The sequence below is a fragment of the Haliotis rufescens genome, unplaced genomic scaffold, assembly GCF_023055435.1.
Source record: "Haliotis rufescens isolate VD_foot unplaced genomic scaffold, xgHalRufe1.0.p SCAF_15, whole genome shotgun sequence".
In the NCBI taxonomy this organism is placed as follows: Eukaryota; Metazoa; Mollusca; class Gastropoda; order Lepetellida; family Haliotidae; genus Haliotis; species Haliotis rufescens.
The window spans coordinates 948,541-972,755 of record NW_025963835.1 but is presented as its reverse complement, the minus strand read 5'-3'; the positions used below and the strand labels follow the sequence as shown (position 1 = coordinate 972,755).

The 24,215-nt window shown below is 41.1% G+C and overlaps 1 protein-coding gene across 1 annotated transcript; it reads left to right on the top strand.

Annotated features, from left to right (window-relative positions):
- Nucleotides 1-4,408: 4,408 nt before the first annotated feature.
- LOC124142127 lies at nt 4,409-14,708 on the top strand. The gene is made up of 6 exons (XM_046510410.2): nt 4,409-4,756; nt 6,983-7,013; nt 8,179-8,365; nt 9,103-9,243; nt 10,005-12,110; nt 13,883-14,708. The coding sequence occupies exons 1-6, from the start codon at nt 4,490-4,492 to the stop codon at nt 14,667-14,669; spliced, it is 3,519 nt and encodes a 1,172-aa protein (XP_046366366.2). The 5' UTR covers nt 4,409-4,489; the 3' UTR covers nt 14,670-14,708.
- The last annotated feature ends 9,507 nt before the right edge of the window (nt 14,709-24,215 follow it).

Here is a 24,215-nt window from a genome sequence, read left to right as displayed (position 1 = left end):
TCACTCACTCACTGTTTTCAGGATAGTAACCTTTTGATTAGAAATTCTTTGGTCAAATCTAATTTTGAACAATATAGCAGTTTCGCATGCATGTGAATACTCTGGGTTAATATGCCCCAAGTACAGATTACAATTCCTGTATCCGGTATACAAGCTGTCGACAGCTTGTTAAACAAAGCGTCATGGAGATTTAGTCATTGACAACATTATCGACAGGCTTTACAGATTTATTGGAATGTCGTCTTATCTAGATTGAGCTGACACTTATACTTAAGCTGTTGAATCTGGTGGCTGTTTTGTTCATCAATGATATTTTTTGCTTTTACCAAATTATTAAAGACCTATCCACGTATGACAAACATATGTGGTGACCGCCATAACCAGTTAAACACAGATTACACACATGGGGCATAGGATACATTGTCAAGGTTCAGGTTCAACATGGGAGTGAATACTAGTAGTTATTGGGGCGGAGCTGGGACTTTTTTGAAAAAAAACATTCCATGAAAAGGCTTGAATCAACATGTATGCCTCAGACTTCAGAAAAAAAAAAATTGGCTACCACTAAAACGCATTGTTGCAAGATACGTTTTAAAAGAAAATATTAAGGCTCATGGTTTTAATATACTGAAAAGAAACGTCAATTTTGTCAATGTTTCTAAAACTTAACATTACCTTGTCCGGAAAAAAGTGAAATTTGATGATAACAAAACAAAGCAGATGACAATAAAACCGATCGCCCAAACGCATCACGGCAACGACCATGGTAACCCGATGCACGTGAGTTCCGTGCAAAGTGAAATGCACATGCGTTCCCCCATGTCTTGCCCTATAAAAATCCACACAGATCGGATAACATTCATTCGTTATTGAATTGCTACCACAAGATTGACATGAAATCGGCGACACCAAGCCCTTGGACGATTGCAAGCTGGACAAACCGCCCGGCAAGTAGCCAATGCATTTCACTACAGATGACCGACCCCGTAGTGGAAGACCAAGGGTCACCACCCGACGTCAGGATCGTCAGATTGTGCGACAGCATCTTCAAGATCGCTTTGTTACTGCTGCGGAAACTGCTCGACAGACCATGGGGACACCCCAGCGACACATCAGTGCTGACACTGTGCGTCGACGATTGACGAGCAGACACTTCCACTGTCACAGGCCACACTGAGGACCCATTATGACACCACGTCATCGCCGGGATCGTCTTCAGTGTGCAACACAGCACCAGCATTGGCGCCACCAGCTGTGGAGAAGTGTCCTCTTCTCAGACGAGAGCCGTTTCTGTATCTCAACAGCAGATGGCAGAGGGAGAGTCTGGCGACGCCGTGGGAAACGTTATTCGGATGCTTGTGTTGTTGAGAGAGACTCGTGGGGCGGTCCGAGCATCATGGTGTGGGGTGGAATTGATCTTGCACAGATGGTCGGCCCTGTGGTCTTCCAGAACATCGGTCCAGGGAGAGGCAATGGTGTCACAGCAGCTGTACATTGATCAAGTCTTGAGACCACACGCCATACCTCATTTGGCACGTCGCCGCAACCACGAGTTTCAGCATGATAATGTCCGTGCCCAGACTGCAAGAGCAACAAGAGACTTGCTCCAGCAGAATGGCATCAGAACCATGCAGTGACCTGCCCTCTGTCCCGATGTAAATCCCATTGAGCACCTGTGGAACGAGATTCAAAGACGGCTGAATGACGTCCGACCAAGGCCGACAACTGCAGCTAAACTGCGTCAGGCGTTCCTCAGAGTGTGGGCTCAAGTGCCTATGGCCTTCACCAACCGCCTCATCCATTCCACGTATCGACGTTGCACGGCAGTCATCAATGCACATGGCGGATACACGAGATACTTACTTGTGATGCCATGTTTTTAGAGACTAGTGTTGTGTTTCACTTTAGGAACATTGGACACTTTAATTTCAACCTTCATGATCAGTTTTGCCAAGTTACGTTTTTTTATATGTCTCAAAGTAAGTTGACAGTGTTTGGACAAATAAGGTTTCTCATATATCTATCCATGGTGACGTTTCTTTTGCGGTTCAGTATATATATATATCATTCAAACGTCTCAGCTTAATCCTGATATTAGCTGTAGTGCCAAGACAATCAATCGGCTGATTCAGGTCCATTATATCAAACCAAATGCTCCGTTCTACACCGGCCAGGTCTGTTCACATGAATCGAGTTGCGAGTAAATCGGTTTAATCCAGTACGGATGTGAGTGTAATTATAGTGAGAAATAGTGTACTGATCTTTCACATATTTGAGGCCCCCGTGTACTGACAATGGTACCTACATCAGAAGAATGTATAACTGGACCAGTACTTTTCATTTGCATTGTAGATACGACGCCAGTGGTGTCAAGTACGCAGATTATGGCCTAAACAAAGATGGAGAAGTGTTATATTCAGCGAGTCACGCTTTATGCTGCGTCGAGTCAATAGGAAAACCAGGGTGAACCGTCGCCATGGACGTTTTGCCGCCAACTACTGGGACGTCAGACAGTACTTGACGCTAATGGTGGACACTGACGAAGTCTCACGACCTTGACCTTTGTCATTTTTCGTGTAATGTCTTGTATCCACTTAGTCTAACTTGTCCTATTTTAATTATGTCATCACTCGTCAAATTTTCAGACGTGCACTACGTATTGTGTCAGTTCCGACACCAAAATTATGGTAATGCGTTTCTTTTTATTAAGAGTGTAGTATAAAGTAGGGAGTCCGCTGCCATTTCACTGTCCATCATTGTTGATCCCAACCGATAAATCACTGGTTATGAATTAGAAATGGAAATATATGTTTGTGTCAGAAAAAGGTTTGAAGCAATCTTAACAATAGCTTATTTACCGATTGAATTCTTGTTCATTCAAAAGGATGTTAATTTAGAGAAAATCAAATAAGAGAAAATGGATCAAAGTTTATCTCAGCGACAAGTTTATTATCATGTGTATGTTATGTAAATGCGATTTTATGTGGACAAAAATAAACATTAGGTAAATAGTGCAGATACTACTGTAAAATCGTACTTATTCGTAATGCACATTTCCCTGGCTTATTTCCCAACCACTCTTATAATTACACTTCTCCTTAAAAAAAGAAGAAGATAATTTAACTGTATACGTTTAACGACAGGCAGATGATTTAGCTTTAGATATTAACTTAAGTAATCTATTATTTAACAAATAATCGGATAATCAACACACCTATTATAGAGACGCTGTTCGAATGAATAACTTGACAGGGTGATGCCAGAGCTACATTGAAGCTTGTAGGAATCTTATAATGAATAGATATTGTTTCGTGGGAATTGCATGACGAGCACCAAGTGGAGCGTGTGTGAAATCAACAATGTTAGAATTTTGAGTTTGTGAATGTTCTCATTCCTGCTTGCTACGGGCTCAGTCACACATTCAGGATTTTTACTGCCGTCCTTGATAGGACCATTCCCGATTAAAATTTGTCAAAAGTCTGTTCAAGATCCTGTGATTCGTGGCGGGAAATTCACAAACAATCAGATATTGTTCAGGAAGCGTCCCGATTCAGCCGTTTCCAGTCGAATATCGTCACGATTCTCCCGTTCTCCATCCGAATCTGCTCCAATTTTTATCTTCCGCATGGTAAAAAAAACGATCGAATCTGTCCCGACAGCGTCCCGATTCTCCCGAATGCGATCCGACAGAGATCAGACAGTGACCGGACAGTGAACCGACAAAGACGGTTCGCATTCGGCAAGATCTGGACGCAATCTGGACTCAATCAACAAGAAACGGCAATGAACAATTCATGCCCGTTCATCACGACAGCGTCCCGATCCACAGAACACCGTCCAGACAACACAGGGCATAAGCAGAATCTGTGACGACATAGTCACGATTGTAATCAGACTAGACAAAATCGGCTGAGTTTCCCGAATGTTACGGGATGCACCATACTGTCGGGGGTGCTTGGTCGACCTCTCTGGACCTTTCCCGATCCGTAGGACTCTGTTACGAACGTATCCGACTGCGTTCAGACATTGATAGGACATTCCAGATCATTGAGGATAGTAATCCGACTTTTCGTGTCATAGCTCTGTCTGATCTCAAACGGGAGCCATAATCGGCCCTGTGTGAACCTGGCCTAACATGTGAAAACGTTGCGTGTTAATATAGGAAATATGAGTGAATGTGATATATATGAGTGTGTACTAAATCTGAAATGTGTTACTTTCTTCGTTTCTAATAAATATATGGTGGATTGCAAATTACTGTTTTGTTTTTACTTATTGATTATTTAAAAAAATGTATCTAAATGGTGCAAATTTCTCCAACGACATTTGGTGCTTACGAAGACTTGAACGTGCAACATACATGCAGACCCACACGACCTGTCCATGAGGCAGGGAAATTAGAGTGACGTCCCTTGAATGGCAGAGTTATCAGTGACAGCGCATTCTATTGACGAGAAAATTACATCGATGGAATTTTCTCAAACTGAAAATGAGCAGTTCAAAGGAAGATTTAAGGCAAATAATCTCTAGTTTATCTAGCGCGTCGTCAAGCAAGGTTTACAATGCTCTCGTTCATGTAAGAACGAAGGCGATAAAATCGCAAACCGTTCTGAAGAAAATTCTGTCACAAGGATTGATTCCACAAATCCTCAAAATCCTGGACAATGCTGACACGACAGAGAAGAAACCGAAGATTGCCGATATTGCCCTTAGTATCCTTGGTAACCTTTGCATGGAACCAGACACCAGAAACGATGTGAGAAAATATGTCGTGTTATGACGTGTATTTTTTTTCTATCTTTTTTTTTTTATTCATAAGACCCAGCCTGTGGATACAATGATAGACTGGACCGCAAGGAATTGAAAATAGAATAGAATCAAGTTCAATTTCAACCCCAAGTTCTTCCTATCGAATGTATGTCTCATTATAATTATTATGGACTGGTCATGACAAAAGATATGGGGGTCACAGGATTGTAATTTCAAATCCACATGTGGTTCTGGAATCCTTGCTGGTGGGATTCTATCTTGATACAAATCGGAAAAGTGTCCTTGTCATTGCGCTTTAGGGCTGGGACGGGTCCAAATTTACTACCCAGGTACCCATCACACTATTACCCGACCCTACCCGGGTACCCGTTGTAGATATTTAGAGATAGGTACAAACTGTCCGATTTGGAAAGGTTTTACCATAACCCTGGCAAAATGTATATAGATACATGTGTAAAACGATCCGCTTATGCATACACTGAAGTTTAATGCATGAAGTTTTATCTTTATTCAAACATATAAAATTAAGAAGGAATGGGTGCATTGTCAGAAAGAAATGGGAATATTAGTGACTTATAGTGTAACCATAGAGTTTTAGACAATTTTTGTCATTAAACAATATATATCACGTGACTAGTCACGGGTCCAGGTAGTCCTGTGGGTACCCGGGTCCTACTCAGGACCCACCCAACCCAAGTTACCCGTCCCAGCCCTATTGCACATCATTAAGTAAACAGTCGTTAATTAGTTTGGTCATGGTAAAATGTGATGATAACTGAACCAAAAAAAACAAGTTATCCCATCATAATCATGACTACCCTGTTTGGTATCGCCCCGTTAAGATCCGGGGTAGAATATAGGTCTTCAGCAACCCATGCTTGGCGTTCAGGGCAACTATGTTTGTCGTTAGAGGCGACTAACGGGATTGTGTGGTCAGGCTTGCTGACGTGGTTAATGCATGTCATCGACCCCAATTGCGTGGACCAATGCCCATGATGTCAATCACTGGATCGTCTGGTCCAGAGTTGATTATTTACAGACTGCCGTCATATAGCTGGAATATTGCTGAGTGTGGCGTTAAACAACAAACAAACAAACTGTCTGGTATCATTAGATGAGGCAACTCTAAATGGTCACCGTATTGTGAATTTTGGACACACACTCACAGACGTTAATTCATAAAATGTTCCTCCGTCTTAACCACCACGAACTAACACCTATGTTTACACTGAATTGCAGCATATGCATACGATAGAATCAATACTAAAACCCCACAACTGACGAACAGAACACTTATTGCCAAGTCAAACTAGTTATCAACTGTTTTGATTATGCTCAGCTGGATAGTTAGCATGTGGGCAAAGATATATATAGATCTATATACGTCTTTGTGATGCGGAACAGGAAAGAAAAGAGACAACGGGGGTACAGTGGCCCTCCAATTACTAATTTCAAGGGTCCTTACAGGAAATTAGTTTGTTTGTTGTTTAACGCCGCACTCAGCAATATTCCAGCTATATGACGGCGGTCTGTAAAATAACCGAGTCTGGACCAGACAATCCAGTGATTGACATCATGAGCATCAATCCACGCAATTGGGATCGATGACATGTATCAACCAAGTCAGCGAGCCTGACCACCCAATCCCGTTAGTCGATTTTTACGGCAAGAATGGGTTGCTGAAGACCTATTCTACCCTGGATCTTCACGGGTTTACAGGAAATATGAGGGTCCTGTACGGTAATGAAATGGTGTAGTGTACTGTACAGTAAGATTTGATAATTACTTTAATTACAGGAACATTATATGTCTTGTCAAGAATTTGGTACGATAAATATTATTGGGACACATTATATATTTTTTTCTGCGTCCATTCTCTACCATGTGACAATTACTTTTATGCCATTCAACTAACAATAAGGGCCATGGAGATCATGATAATCATATATTTCACGATTTGTCAAAATGAGCAATTTTTCTGATACAGGTTGTAAATTGTCATAAGATGATACAAGGGTGGTCATACTACTTTGATGATATGCAAGAACATCATATGTCATCATTTGCATATGCAAATATATCAATAGATATCGTACACATTAATCATGTTGATAGTTTCCAGATAAATAAAAAACTGGAAATAGAGAGTTAGAGTGTCCTATAGATGACCTGTTTGTAAGACATGAATGGTATTGTTTATCTTTTGTTTCAGGTCATTACAAGGAATGGAGTTGAAGCTTTGGGTGAGTTAGTCTTGCATGTCTAATATCAAGTGACATACTATTGAGTCAGTAGACATCAGTGTAAGATCAGTACCATCTTTTTAAAAGTTGCATGTAGGCTGGTCAGCGATAGAAACTAACAGTTTGAATCCACTAGTCCTTATAATGATAGTGGTCTAGTGGTAGAGCATCCGCCGAGAGAGCGGAAGGTCTGGTGTTCAATCCCTGGCTGATTCATACCAAAAGACGTTAAAAGATGGTACTTGTTGTGACCCTGTCTGGCACTCGGCATTAAGGGGCAAAAACAAGGAATGGTCGGCTCGGAGTCAGTATACTGTGTTTGAGTGGGGTATTCATATTAAACTGCGACATGGTATCTCAGTGTGCTAGCACTATAAATCTGCATCATTCTGGACTAGTACAAGCAGCCACACACACACACATGCACCTCGCTAAATAAGTGCAATAATCTTGGACACGACGTTAAACCCAATTTCACCCCGCCTTATAATGACAACATATAGCAAAACCCTTAAAAGGGCAAATTTCTACTGGTCCGTATAATACCTTAACTTTTGGGCAAGGACTACAGGACTAATGTCAATGTCTAAAGCTGGGGGTGGAATGAGATGAGTTTTGAATAGTATTTCAGTTATGCCAAAATGTCAGCTTATCAGCGGTAGAAACAAACATTTTTGGTCCACTAGTCCTTATAATGATAATATATAGCAAAATCCTTAAAAATGGCAAATATCTACTAGTCCTTATGATACCTTATCTATTGGGCAGTTTGGCAAGGACTATAAGACTAGTGTCAATTTCTAACGCTGCTTATTGTCAGAAGCCTGAGTTGGCAATCTGTGTCTGTGTAGGTACGTAAACACACCCATCAACCAAGTCAAGTCTAAACATCCAATCCATTTAGTCGCCTCTTAAGACCAGCATATGTTGCTGGGGACCTATAGTCTTCCCTACGTCTATACAGATTAATTAACAAGTGACCCTAAAGTTCATTTTTTGTATGTTATTAACAATCTACAATTTTGATCAATTTAGTGCTTTAAAATGCTATGTTATTTGGCATCGCACTTAAAATATTAGCGTTCATTCTCAATATGTCAGTGTACAGGTAAAACCCCACTCGGTAAAAAACCCTGTCCGGTGAAAAATACATATTGTGTTCCAGCCCGCCATCTACTGGAATCGTCAGTAGAGAGCATACAGAACCGAAGTTGTCGAGGTCTGGCTAATTTGGCCCTCACTCCGTCAGCCTGTTCCCAGATCATCAGCTTAGAAACATTACCCCGGGTTGTCAAGCTGCTCGATGAGACCAAGTCTAAAGAATGCAAGCTCACATACTGTCGAGCATTCCGGTAAGGCGTTTTTATTTACTTGTTTTCGAGGACTCACTGACACAAAATGTGGCAGATTTTGGATAAAATTCATTCTTTAGAAGTTTTTTTCTTGACATCAATAGAGGAAGGGAAATAGCCATGATTCCCAAACAAATTTTCTTTCATTTTTTTTTTAGCTCCCCTGACTGAAAGTCAATTGAGTTCATGTCATGGCCTGTTTGTCTGTCATCCGCTGTGCTTCGTGAACATCTGCTCCTCAGAAAACATTGGACCAATGAAGCTGAAACTTGCTCATGATATCAATCACTGGATTGTCTGGTCCAGACTCGATTATTTACAGACCGCTGTCATACAGCTGGAATATTGCTGAGTGCGGCGTTAAACAACAAACCAACCAACCCATGTACTTGTCTTTCACCTAAGTGGTGAGCTTACTCATTTTTCAAGGAATAATGTCAGGTGTGTCATTTGTTTTATTCAGGGTTCAGTGACCTGGGTTTCAAGGTTATTGACCCTTGAAGAAAACAAATAACACTCCTTTTCTGAGCAAATTGATTCCATTGTCAATCTGAAGGAGAATAGTCTCATGTATGATGTGATCAATCCAGTGATTGATATTGTGAGCAACAATCCACACTGTTGGGTAACTATGACCTGCCACCAAACACCATACTGTTTGAAGAATATTAACCCACACTTGCTGTGAGATATACATATGGCTGCTGTCTCCGAGTCATTCCTATGTGATGTTTCAGGCTTCTAGGACGGGTTCGTGATAACCAGAGGAGAGTTGTGGAATCAGGTGCTGTGCTGCAAGTCGCTAAGCTGCTGAAGCATGACGATGCAGAGATTGCTAAATGTGCACTGAGGACGTTGTCTGAGCTTATTAAGCCTGGGTGAGTTAACCAAGAAAGAGAGCACAAACTCTGATTCACTTCATTATAAGGTCATTTTCCCTGATCAGTGCTCATTAACCTACTTGATAGTTCCTTACATGTCAAGTCAAGTTTGAAAGTCGACCAAATCAGACAATTATTGACAGATTTTACCACAGTTATTGTGTGGGCAATTCTCACATTAACAGATCAGATTCAGTAAGCCAAATCCGTCAATAGTGACAACAGGGTTAGAAACTGGCACTAGTCCTATAGTCCTTGCCAAACTGCCCAATAGTAAAGGTATCCTAAGGACGAGTAGACATTTGCCATTTTTAAAGGTTTTGCTAAATGTTATCATTATAAGGACTAGTGAACTGAAACCTTTAGTTTCTACCGCTGGACAAGGTCACACGATAATGACAAAGTTGGCGGTGCTTGTTTCCAGATGTTAACTGCCAGCTTATATGTCGGAAGGAATATTGTAAAAGTAAATAGACCTTTACTCACTCACGCATAATGTCTGTATATCCAGAAAGGGATGGTAGAGTAACCTTGTGGTTAAAGCGTTTGCTTGTCTTGCCGAAGACCAGGGTTTGATTCCCCACATGAATACAATGTGTAAAGCCCATTTCTGGTGTCCACCGCTGTAATATTGCTGTAATATTGCTAAAAGCAGAGTAAACCTATACTCACTCACTCACTCACTCACTCACTCACTCACTCACTCACTCACTCACTCACTCACTCAAGAAATAAAAAACAAACTTTTTCTCAAACAGATGCTGCTCAAGCTTTGCTCGACAAATTATCGGCGCTAATATTCTGGACAAGCTTGTGTCAACTGTTGATAGTGACAATGACGATGATTCCCACGACGCATTGTCAACACTTTACAACCTCACCAACCAAGCTGACGTCCGGGCAGCCATCGGAGCAGCAGGAGGTATTCAACTCTTTGTACGTCTGCTGCAGCAGGAAAACAACAGAAGTCACATCAACGAGATATCCGTCATCAATGCTTTGTGTTTATGCGGCAAAGAGGCTGTCAATCGGATCAAAATACGACAACAAGGAGGTCTGGAGCTGTTTATTAATGTGCTTAGGGAGCCCAAGTTTGCTCAGATCCATGACCGAGTTATCAGTGGGTTGGTCTGCTTCTTGTATGACTTTGACAGTATGGATGTGCTTCTGGAGAACAACCTTGTGGAGGTGCTTCTCATACACCTGCAGAGATGTGGAGATTTTAAGTCATCTGTTGAAACCATTAGATTTCCTAATCACACAGGGAGGAACAAGTCGTTGAAGCCCTCAGAGAAGCTATCTACCTCACGTGTCAAGTGTGAAGTTTCCTTGTGCTCATTGAATGAAGACCAGTCTGACCTATGTTTGGAGGCTGATGCAAGTGGCACTGATGAAAGAGGTGCTTTATCTTTGAGACCAAAAGATCTGACCATAGATCAAGCTTATGAAGTTGAAAATGAAGACATTGAAAGTGTTCCTTTGGACAGGGCATCTTTTCAGGGACACCCACCGAAGCAGCTTCACAAATTTAGCATAGACAGTCCTTCTTATGAAGTCAACACTGAATGGAATCTTGAAAACTTTGCTGGACAGACATGTAAGCAGAGTTTCAGCCAACACAGTGACTTGAGGTCCCCCTCCCCTGAACCACCTCTCAGTCCACTCAGCCCCCTCAGTAACGACACTTACTTCTCCCCCGCCCAGTCATCCCCGTCTTACAGCCTCCCCAGGAGTCCTGAGTCTTTGCCAGGGAGTCCATCAGCTTCTAATTTGGACTCTGAATACCATCCAGTGCTTAGTGTTCCCTATACTTGTGGCAGTCCTGAGAAGGCTCCCTCTGACTCAGAGTCCACTAGTGCTGTGAATGTTGACCAGCAGCCGTGCTACTCCTCAACTGAAGAAGATGATATTTGTGATACTATAAGACAGAAGGATGAAGCAGAGAAAGATGAAGCAGAGAAAGATGAGGACTGTCCATCTCTGGACACAACGTCTACAGATGTTTCATCCGAGAAGATTGAGAAGCCAGAATCGGTTGAAGATTCAGAGCCAAGAGAAGACGAAACAGTTGAGGTTATCAGCAAAAATGTGTATGGAAAGCGACCCCTAGCTTTGAGGTCACCTTCTTACAAGCTGGTCGAGTCGTGCACAAAGCGGAAAAAGACAGAATCAAAGAGGTCGGACATCATGAAGACTACGGAACACAACCTTCTGATCCTGTTGTCCAGAATATCAGTGAAGACCAATCCCTCCATGTATCTCATAACGTCCACTGCGATGTCCTGCCTCTTGGACTACCTTTTCTATGTACCCCTACCTCATTCCCGGTGTGTCAGAACAATGTCCCGCTTATTCAAAAACCCTCACTGCCTTGAATCGTGCCTTCTCCTCACAGTACCCGTTATCATCTACAAGAAAATCATCCTGGATGTGGATGGGATTGACAAAGAGACTTACGAACACTTTAGTCAGAGATCATCCCATTCCCGCCGATGTAGCCGAGTGAGCACGTCATCCGAGGACTCGTTCTGTGGAGGGTATTTGACGAATTTGGAGAACAGCTATCCTGGGTCCACAAGCGGTACCAAAGACAATGCTTTGGACTTCACCCATGGCCTTCTGGCATCACCAACTTCTCCCCGAAGTGAGACCGAGATCAGCTTCAAGGTCGGCCAGTCACCAATGTCCCAGAATGCAGCCGAGCTCAGTGTTGCTGATGTGGGACAAAGTGGGCTGAGTTTGTTGAAGGATCTGAGTTTCTCTGCCGAGTCACCGTATGGGAAGGGGATCATCTCCTCCATCCTGGTGAGGGGATCTCAGAAGGACAAATTACTGTGTACCGTCTCCCTGCTCTTCCTGTGTTGGTGAGTATGATATGCAATATTTGAGTATAACATTAACAAGCAATCAATCCCTGTGGGGATTAGTAGTTGGACTATAGGATACGATATAGTGGATCACGATTTTTGCCTTCTTAATACAAGTATTGAAAACAGTCCCACACGAAGTAACAAATATTGATTATTGCCTAAACTGTTTTACTTTTACTGCAGGGTTCACTCCAGGATTTTTCTGACATGGACCGTTTAACTGAAAATTTTAAATATTCAGCAACACTAAACTAATTGTCAAATTTAGGGGCTAAACACATAAGGCCCCACCCTAGAATTATCCCTGTTACTGTTACACCAAACCCTAATTAGCAGTGCAGTTTAGTTGTGAAAAGGTAAATATTTTCATCCATTGTGCCATACTTGACATTGCCAACTGTAAACCAGTGTGCAAGGTATTTGGCCATCCTGAGCACGGGCAAGTATTGTGATATTTATCAGATTGTGAGAGACGTATTGTGATTCATTTCGAACACATTTTCGCACAATTGGTGTATCGTCCAAGCCGTAATGGGGATTGGGTGTCATACGTAGACGATGTGAGATGCTGCTCATAATGTCAGCCACTGGTTCTTTTGGCCCTGAGTTCAGGAGTTTAAGAGATGAATGGGCTTGGACACGAGACCGAAGGTAGAGGGTTGTACACAAATGTCCAGCTGTGACTCCTGTACACCCCACTGGTGACACAAGTAGCAAATTTATCAATTCACATGGTACAATATAAGTTGTAGCAGTATCCCTCGGGGTACACATGATTTTATGTGGTATAAAACCTAACGAGGGACTCATAAAACCACATGTACCTCGAGTGACGAATTTATGATGCTGATATGTTTTAATCTTCAACATGTTCAAGCAAGATCTTAAAACAAATTCAAAATTGATTGAAAACAGCTGTTTTTTTATTGAGCTGAGGTTAACTTGTGCTTTGTAATGTGACTTTCATTGACTCGGAAAAAGTGTGTGGCTTTTTGCTTTGAAGCTGGGTACAAGGGATTTATTCTCATGTTGAGAAATCCACATGCCTGTTTTCTTTGCATGCTTTGTGGTGGGGTTTAAAGTATTTAGTCTCCCGTTGAGACATTTATTTCCCTCCAAGGCGGGATACATCATATTTTATCAAGTTTACTCAACCAATCGGATCTTATCATTCTGACATGGAGGTATGATAAAATTTAATGTCTGTGAAATATTTGTGTGACAATTGGATCTATCTTGTGACCGCCGTCAGACTTGATGGCAGCTTGAAGTGCGAACAGATCAGTAGTGACGTAAAACAAGTGGTGTCACACCAAACATTATACGATCATGAGGCCAACAAGACAGTGACTAGCCATTCAGACAGATTCTGTCACCAGTAATTGGAAAAGTATTTTCAGGCTCCTGTAGCCACGGTAGCTGGAATATTGCTGACTGCAGCGTAAAACTACAAACAAGACAGATTATAATTCAGTCAATGTGTGATGTTGTGTTCAAGGGAAATCATTCGGTCAATGTATGATGTTGTGTTCAAGGGAAATTATTCAGTCAGTGAATGATGTTATGTTCAATCAATCAATCAATCAATCATGATGTTATGTTCCAGGGGTATCACTTGGTCATTGAATGATGTTATGTTCAAGGGAAATCAGTCAGTGAATGATGTTATGATCAATCAATCAATCATGATGTTATCACTGGTTATGTTCAGTCAATGTATGATGTTATGATCAATCAATAAGTCAGTGTATGCTGTTATGTTCTAGGGGCTCCGTGATGCAGAAGCAGTACTTGATCCGGTACAGGGTTCTGGACACAGTCCTGGAGCTTCTCAAGGCAGAACTCCTCGACCCAGGACCAGTTTTCATGGCCATCGTTGCTGGTCTCACATTCATCTGTAAACTCAACAGCATTCCTCTCAAACTGAAGCAGGAGAGATCAGACACAGTGTTCAAACCTGCCACTCAGTCCGAAATCTCCAACAGTGACCAATGCATATATGAAGGTCTTGATGTGGATCTTGTATTTAAAGTTGACAGTAAACAGATCCATGCCAATCGAGAAAAACTTGTACAGTCGTCTGCCATGTTTCTGGCCATGCTCGAAGGTCATTATTCAGAATCCAGTCAATCGGAAATCGCCATTCAAGACACGTCGCCAGAAGCATTGGAGTATGTGCTCCATTATCTGCAAGGGTGTAGTCTGGGGTGCTCTGTTATGAAGAAAGTCAACTCAGATACCGATGATGTGACTGTTGAGTTTCTTTTAGATGCTCTAGCCCTAGCAGATAGATTCCTCCTCTCAGACCTGGTCCAGTATCTGAAAGTGTCGATCTCATCTCACCATCTGGATTCAGAATCATGTGCCACAGTGTTTGGGTTCGCGTCGTTTCATGAATTCTCAGACCTGGCATCGGACTGCGTGAAGGTGGTGCTGTGTTCGCCGATCAGTCTGTCGGACAAGTCGCAGCTGTTGGCACAGATGCTGAGTGGTGAGTGTGCCGAGATATTTGTGGAGATGCTGAAGACTGTCCTGAGGGAGGGAACACAATGATTTTGTCAGTCATAATGAAATAAATTATTTTGAATCATTGTTTGGCCATGTTTTACTCGATGAAGAACCTAATGAGGACCTTGGTTAGAATTGGTCCCCAGAACTTGAAAGAGGCAACGAAATTGGATCCGGTCATCAGGCCTAGTCATTTGGTGTCATTGAACCACTGTAGACTAGGACATTAATTGCTCATATCATCCAACCGTTTGTCTGGCCGAGACACACTTGCAGTCATGTGTACACTGAAAGGCAATAGACCCGTGAAGATCCAGGGTAGAATAGGTCTTCAGCAACCCATGCTTGCTGTAAAAAGCGACTATACTTGTCGTTAGAGGCAACTAATGGGATTTGGTGGTCAAGCTTGCTGACTTGGTTAATGCATGTCATCAATCCCAATTGCGTGGATCGATGCTCATGATATCAATCACTGGATTGTCTGGTCCAGACTCGATTATTTACAAACTGCCATCATATAGCTAGATTATTGCTGAGTGCGGCAAAACCATAAACCAACCAACCAACTGAAAGCCAATAGAAGGTCCCTCCTGACTACGTGAGTGAGTATGGTTTTACGCTGCTTTTAACAATATCACACCAGGGGATTGTGAAAGTGACAACTTTGACACTGTTTGGTGCACAGTCAATCTATTATAACCAAATCTTTGTGAACACATTTCCTATGTTGAATATGGTCAAAGAGAAAAGTCAGTGAATGAAATTAAAGGGGTCATACACAGGAATGTTACAGAAAACACAAGTCATCCAAGGATGATGATTAGCAAGAGGCAGCACACAGTCCTATCCAACACTGGTCCTTGTTGCCTTTGCCGTCTGCAATGCCCAGTATCTGAGATGAGAGTGATCTAATGGTCATGAGGGAGGCACGGGTGGCCCAGTCGTCTAAGGCGCCGTGATTCGCTGTGCAGAGTTGCGTCCCTTGGACACGCCAGAAACCTATGATTGTGGGTTCGAATCCCGGTTCGCCCCAATTATGTTTCTAGGTTTGTCAGCACCATACCCGTGCTCGTGGGTTTCACCGAAGTGGTAAACGTCTGAGACCTGCATCACTTCGGCCTTTCCCCCCACATTAAGCTGACACGCCGTGATATAACTGGAATACTGTTAAAAGCGGCATTAAACCCAACTGACTCAGTCACTAATGGTCATGAGCAGGGTTGGCAAGTCATGGTCATCCGGTTCCGGGATGATCAAGAGTGCTGTCAGTTCATCAGTATCATGCTGAACACCTGGTTAGCATCATGTGATCGCAGTTGTCGCCTAGCAACAGCACAAGCAACATTCTTATTGCCCTCCCACTTTCATCTGCGGTCAATCGAGGCATTGTTTCTCAATTGACTGTGGAACATGATTGATTCTAGATGTGAAAACAACCGAGATCACGCATGTCGGAAAAAGGAACATTTTGTTGAGCATTTTTCATGATTTGCTGAACCTGTTCATTGCATGGATGTCAAAGGTCATACTACACAAAACAGTGCTGAACAGATCACTTATAAACACATTCCTCCCGTTAAGCTGATGCGAAATACTTTCTGTTGCCTCTCCGTATGGTTGGAATAGAGCAGACTGTGAGGTGTAAAACAACAATTGCTCATGATATCAATCACTTGATTGTCTCGTCCAAACTCGATGATTTTCACTGTGTTTTGTTACAGCCATATCGATGTGGGGAACACCAGGAAATAAAAAAACAGAAGATGTTGCTAATGGACTGAGAATTTATTCACAATTGCATGGTTTTGTACAGTCATTACGAGACAACGCTATGATCAGTTGGTACAGCAGAGGCTTCAGCCAAACATGTCACACACAGCCAAGGCCATCCCACCAGGCCAGTCAACGCCCTGAACCAAACAACACAAGGAGCTCCAACAGACAGGTCCACTGAAGTGTGACCAGAATGCTTCATAAATACTATAAGGGTAACGCTATTTTTCAGGGCATTATCATTTGCAGAAGTCTGAGGTCTTCCATTAACTGCCCGACGAAGGAGGGCAGTTGAAAAGACCGAGGGCTTCTGCAAATGATAATGCCCTGAAAGATAGCATTACCGTTGTTATAGCTAAAATGGATGGAATTTGTTATGAAATAAAAAGAAACAACAATATCGATTTTGAAAGATTTACTGCAATCAACACGAATGTCACTGACCCACTTTTACAAATATGGAAACGTCATTGAACAAACCAGATGGTGTCACTATTGAACGTTACGTCACCTATCCCTATCCCTATCCTATGACGTCACCTAACAACAGGCGTGATAATGGCCCGTCATCAAGTAATATGAGGGCATTATCAAGTTACAGTGGCCCGCTCATTTCTGATAACATGCGGGTGTTTTTATGATAATTCTATCCATTTTAGCTGTAATTATTCTTTGACCAGGACGCCTCACAAACACAAGAGTTTCCAAGGTCGTGATCAATTACCAGGATCACAAACACATGGGTTTCCCAGGTCATGATCGATTACCAGGATCACAAACACATGGGTTTCCCAGGTCATGATCAATTACCAGGATCACTATCACATGGGTTTCCCAGGTCATGATCAATTACCAGGATCACAAACACATGGGTTTCATGTCAACATACAATTGGTACAAATTAAATCAAATACCTTCAATCAAGCCCTGGTCAACACATTCATCATGTTTAGGCTTTCATCCTGCAAAATATTTCTCCCAAAAATGACATAACAGTAATTGTTACTTGCGTGTGTAACAGGTTTTTCAGGTTGTTTCAGTGTTCAGGAATTCTACAACAAAATGAATCTAACGCTGTTTCTATGCTAGGAGTGCGAACATTTAGTAGCAAGCAGAAGCAGTTTTAAATAGATCTTTGTTCTTTCGGACTTTCGTTTGTTGTTTAACGCTACACTCGGCAATATTCCAGCAATATAAGGCCTCACTTTTTAAATCTTATGTTTCACGGATTGAATCCAGCTTTGCGACACAAGGTCAATCGAAATAAAAATAAATGTCAATTATTATTTATTTACATGCAAGTCATGAGGCTGTGGAGTTGCAGTTGGCCTCTTGCATCACGGACAGTGATGTATACATGGAATTTATATGTAATATTTTTCTATTGAAAAAGAAAATAATTATGTTTAGGTTTAATATATTTCTTAGACTGGCTGCTTTTCAGTAGTGGCGGCGGGCCCGAGAAATGAAAAATAAACCGTGTGGCCTAACAGCTGCCTGTAAATAATCGAGACCAGACAATCCAGGGAGTGAGTGATATTATAAATAATGATCGACGCCATGATGACAAGCCATCAGCCAAATCACAGAGTCTGACCACCCAGTCCATTCGGTCACCTCGTATGACCAGACTAGCTTGCTGGGACCTATATTAACCCAGAATCCCCATGCTTTTTTATGCAGATTTCACCTTCACCTCAACCAGTTAACTGAACATTGAACAGTTTCTACCATTACCATGGTTACCAAACAAGGTTACTGAAGCAACACAATAAACTGTCACTTGATACATCCAACTATTCTTTTCTTACTGTGAATAACAGTTCTTTTTTATATGCTGATACAGTGGTCTAGTAAATATGTATCATAAAAATGTGCCATCGATGTATGTTAACAGTTATGGAAACTAACATTTTCAGTCCACTAGTCCTTATAATGATAACATATAGCAAAACCCTTAAAAAGTGCAAATTTCTACTAGTCCCTCATCATCTATATCTCGAGGGCTCGCATTTTGGTAGGTTAACCGAAATGCGAGCACTGGAGATATAGAGGATGCTAGTTCTTATGATACCTAAAACAGTTCGGTGAGGACTAGAGGACTAGTGCCAGTTTCTATCACTGAATATTTAAAATGTCGGGTTCAAGGTAAATATAACACCATCACAAATAGGTTTTTGGAAGGGTTTAAATATTATCATCATGTAAGAGGATACATGAATCAGTTTTGCACTGACTCCCAACAACAGGAAAATATAATATACTTTGCTTGTTGGATAATTGCTGGTTATGCAGTCATGTTTCCATGGAAATTATCCTTAAAGGGGAAGTGTACACGCAAAAATCACTTTCTTTCTTTTTCTAAACAAAACGCAATTTTAGAATTAATTAGTATCTGTGTTTGAAAATATACACTCATTTTTTTTCACAGTGAAAGTAGGAAGCTCACAATAGTGTTAAAATGATATGCCGTTATGAGGCCTTCGTTTGACGAGCGAAACAGGCCTGAGTTATCCCCCTTAGATTATGACGTAATTGGTGCCAATTCAACTGGGTCCCTGTCTAATCTCAACGCAAAAGACATCAAGGACCAGTTTGCGGTCAAACAACATGGTCTACGACACACTCCGGCGCAGTAGTGACTCAGCATAACACAATTCTGGCTGGCATCTGAGACGCTAGAATCACAAAACTGTACCTACACCACGTGAAGCGGCTCTAACAAAGCATGATGACGTCATAATGTTTATCAATTGGCACCAATGACGTCATATTGCAAGGGGCATAAGCCATGGTGTTTTTGTTATGGAAATAGAACACTTGGTAAATGTGAAAAATATAAATCGTTTTAATGCAAAAAATATGTTAATTAAATATGATGTTTTTATATTTTTGTCTATGACACTTCTATGTTAACACTTTTAATGTGGAAAAAGTACAAGAAAAATTGGTTCATTTCCGTGTGAACTTGCCCTTTAAAGCAAATGGCAAATCACCCTGTTCACAATTCTACAAGTGGGAAGCTTACAAAGCATAAATGCTCAACAATGACAAAAATATTCTGACAGTATCAATCAGGATAACTCAAGAAATAAAACACCTATTCTAAATAGCAAAAATGTCAAAAACACCTTTCCATACAAAATTATGTCTGTTAACTATACAATGTAAAAATATTATGGAAACACATTTGGCCATGGTGTTTTTAAAACCTAAATTTAACAAATGACCACTGGAGATCATATAATCAGTTGTTTTAACATCAGGTCAATACATACTTGAACAACCAATCTATTAAATTTCTCTAATTTTGTTAGACAGTTGGCCATGTGTGACTGTTGATTACTCTCAACCATGTTTGTCTGATCAAAAGTGAGTGAGTTGGGTTTAACGCCGCTTTTATCAGTATTCCAGTTATATCACGGCGTGTCAGCTTAATGTGGGAGGAAAGCCCCAAGTGATGCAGGTCTCAGCATTTACCACTTCGGTGAAACCCACGAGCACGGGTATGGTGCTGACAAACCTAGAAACAAAATTTGGGCGAATCGTGATTCGAACCCACATTCATAGGTTTCTCGCATGCCCAAGGGACGCAACTCTGCACAGCGAACTGCGGCGCCTTAGACGACTGGGCCACCCGTGCCCCTGTCTGATCATAAGACATTATCTGATTTTATCATTACATGAGAACAAGTGAAATGAATGGAAGGCATCTATCACAAGGTGCAAACAGATCTCTTTACGAGCTATGTGTCCGAGATCATATTTGAGATCACTTGATTCACGTTATTGCAAGGAAATCCACTACCAAGTAAATCATCACCTGACATTTCCTTCTTGATTACAAATTACAAATGTCCAATCATGTAAGCAGTTCATTCAAAGAATATTCAGTCGAACCCCATTATCTCGAACCTAGCGGGACCATGTTGTAACTTCGAGATAATGAGGCATGAACATTTATATGGTAAGGTGGTTGGGACCGGAAAACAGGTTCGAGATATCGAAACATTCGAGATAACGTGTTCAAGATGACAAGGTTCGACTGTATTATGATAAAACTTCTTATAGGTGAAAAATGCTTGAGCTGTCAATTAGCTGGAAATTAAACAAGTATTTATATGTACTACATAAACACAAAAACTGTACAGTGCAACCTTGGTAATTTGGACCCTGTTTTTTCCAAACACCCCACCAGTTGTACAATATCGTCAAGAATGCCTACTTAAATACAAAGTAACATTACGCTGAACTATGTTATGATAAATTCATTCTGAAATCTGTTAATCTGGATGATTTCACTCAGCATGGCTGTGTCCAGATTAAGAAGGTTTCACTGTACAGGGTGACATGTCCCAGCTAGAGGTGAGACTACAGGTTGCAAAGTCTCTCATTTCTCACTTTTGTCCCATCTATTTCATTGCTCCTATTCCAGAACTGTGGTACATACACAGTATGTTACATATAATTAGGGCAAGTGAACTTTCTATTTACCTCACTGACAAAAATAGCAAAACAAAGTATCATCAATTTTGCTAACCAGAAACAAAATATGTTTATTTAAGATAATTAATAAATTAAATATTCAATAGCCCAGAGCAAAATCTACAATCTGAAAAAAAATGAAATAAGTTTCATATTTTGGACTTAATGGCCTGACTACAAAAATCATCTACAAATACAGTAAATATTAACCTCTTTTTAAAAATATATATCAATTTTAACAACAATTTAATGCCCATGAAAAAGTATGTTCAGCTACACAAATCAATGTCATTGGTTAGTAAAACTAACATATAACAAACAAATTCATCTTACGTTCAGAGCTATTACAGTAACTCATCAACCCCATGATTGAATTAACCGTGACCAGATACTAATATCATGGGCCTAAGCTTTCAGTTCCCCAACACAGAGTACCAGAGCCCAACACAGGAGTCCAATACATCAAGACCATCCACATCTACCATACAAGTTCTACACTAGCCAAAGCAGTTGTGCACATTCACCGTCATACTTGTAAAGCAGGGCTGGGACAAGTCCAAATCTACTACCCGGGTACCCACCCCCCTATTACCCAACCCTACCCAGGTACACACTGTAGGTCCCAAGAGATACAAAATATTCGATTGGGAATATTTTTACAACACTTGCAAAACGCATTTAGATACATCTTAGCGCTAAGATGATTCAGATTGTAACTCCCATACTTAAATATAGGCTTACAACAATCATAGCACTAAGATCGCATTGTGGAACGGGCCCCTGGTCATGCAAACACTGAAGTTGTCTTAAGTTATATCTTTATTCAACCATATGAAAGGTCAGAACGAAAGGGTGCATAGTCAGAAAGAAATGTGGACATTAGTGACTTGTAGTGTAACCATAGAGTTCTTGATAATTTTTGTCATTAAACAAAATATCACATGAATAAGCACGGGTCCGGGTAGTCCTGTGGGTACCCAGGTCCTACTCAGTACCCACCCGACCCGGGGACCCGGGGACCCGGGGACCCGAGTTACCTGTCCCAGCTCTTTTGTAAAGCGCATTGAACACTTCCCTTTCATGATACTTATGGGGAATACAGTCACACACTGTTGTGCCAAACTTTGATGTGTCGAACTTTCAGTTGTCTTGAAGTAAAAGCTTGGTCCCTGGGTATTCCTTCTTTATTCATCATTTTCGGTTGTGTCGAACCTCGGATAACTTGAAGTATTTACATAGGCCCCTTCAATTCCAACACAACATGCAGTGTTTGACTGTATGACCCAGTAACTCAATCCTTTCATATACTTGTACATTCACTGGACAATGAATAAAACAATCAGGACAGGCTTAGAAAAGCACCAATCACAATACGACATGTGTTACTACACACTAGTCTGTGGTTACATTTCATGAAAATATCTTTTTTCATTTTCTTTATACAGTGGTCCCTCGACTTAACGCTCCTCGATGTATCGCTACTCCAGATGCACCGCGGGGTAAACCATGGCTCCCAAAAATGTATGAAGAATTTTCCCCTGAAAGCGTGTTAAAGCGCGTTAAAGCAAATAAAGTTACAAATAAACTGATGAAATTTAATTCCAAGTCGATGTACACGTGTGTGTATTTGTAAAACAATTACGTTCATTGTATCCGGCTGAATGTGATTGAAACCATTCTGCCTTTTGCATTTTCACATTCCAAAGGAGATCAAAGCTGACAGACAGGACTAAGTTCACTTGACTTTCAGTAACATACAGTATTTGACGCAATAAGCGCCCCACTCCAATAGTGAGTATCATTAACGCCGCTTTTAGCAACATTCCAGCAATATCACGGCTGGGGACACCAGAAATGGGCTTCACACATTGTATCCATGTCGGGAATCGAACCCGGGTCTTCAGCGTGACGAGCGAATGCTTTAACCCGACCCCACCCCCCGCTCCAATAAGTGCCCACTGCGACATTTGCTAAGATATTAGCTAGTGAACAATCCCAATTAGCCCCCCTTCCGATTGATCAATGTACTTATTTATTCACTAATTTTGAGAGCGCCCTGGGCGCTTATTACATCGAATAAGGTATGCTAATGAGACACTGTATCATGTATCACTGAGTATGATACACTGTAGTACAAAGCGTTTCAGCCCTAACGAATGGTGTTCAGTTCAACCAGGATTTGAACAGTTTGGCTGCATTTAACAGTCAATTCTAGGACTGTTGACAAGAAACTGTAATACCGGTACCAACTTCTGAATAGTTCAAATATTTGTCAAATCACTTAAGGCGAGACTTTCCTTTAAATATGGTTCATAGATTCCCTCTGACCTTAAGAAATTGTAAAGTTAGAAAAAACAAATCTTAATTTATTTTTTTCTAGACCATCAGAACAGTCTTAACAAACCTGGCAACCCATGCAGACTGAAAATAAAAAACCAAAATGTGAAGTGTCTTTTGATAATATTTCTATTCCTGACCGGAGAGCTTGGGGTCTGAATATTCATAAAAATGAAAAATTCTTATCAGTGCTCTGTTGGTAATAAGGTATAAATATATTGGTTGGAATTCCCAGCTTCTCATAAGTGTTGTTTTGTTTAGAGTATTGTCAACAGATTTATTTACCACATGTCCTTATGACACTGCCATGGTAAAGTCAGTTCAATTTACAATAGATATTTGGAGCCTACCAGGTTTTTTACACAAAAATGCATAAAACTGGAAATAAAAAAGTCGGTTCTAATCACAGGCATAACATTCGGAAAAACAGAAATACAATACAAACTATCAAACTCTACCTCAGTGAATGATTGCTGTATGTATATTAACATTGCATTTTCTCAAAAACAATCTCAGTATAATTTCTAACCTCTCTGTGTAGCTCTAAAGAACTTTCAAAGGACTACACTACATATTCAATGTCACAAGATGTTTTCCAATCTTGTTGTGTGATTGACCATTTCTGCAACATTTCACATTGTGTAGGACTGTTACAAAGGCAGCCCGATGGAGTAAGATTGAAAGAGTTACCTCCCTTCGTAATGCAAACGCCTGAACATTGGGTCAACATCATCTTACAAAGTGAGTTGGGTTTAACACCGCTGTGAACAGTCTCTCAGTTATATCACAGCGTGTCAGCTTAATGTGGGAGGAAACGCCGATATGAAGCAGATCTTCGACATTTACAACATTGGTGAATCCTAGAGCAGAGGTACAGTGCTGACAAACCAAGGAACATTATCAACTCACAAAGGAAACGAAATCCAGGACAACAGAGTCAGATGAGACGGTGGTCAACATTACCTGAGATCAATTTATCGGCATGTTAAATACAAA

Excerpts from the sequence above, each read along its gene's own strand:
- LOC124142127 (XM_046510410.2), top strand. The coding sequence starts at position 4,490 with ATGAGCAGTTCAAAGGAAGATTTAAGGCAAATAATCTCTAGTTTATCT. Across the intron at positions 7,014-8,178 it reads GAATGGAGTTGAAGCTTTGG|CCCGCCATCTACTGGAATCG; the intron begins GTGAGTTAGTCT and ends ATTGTGTTCCAG. Across the intron at positions 12,111-13,882 it reads TCCCTGCTCTTCCTGTGTTG|GGGCTCCGTGATGCAGAAGC; the intron begins GTGAGTATGATA and ends GTTATGTTCTAG.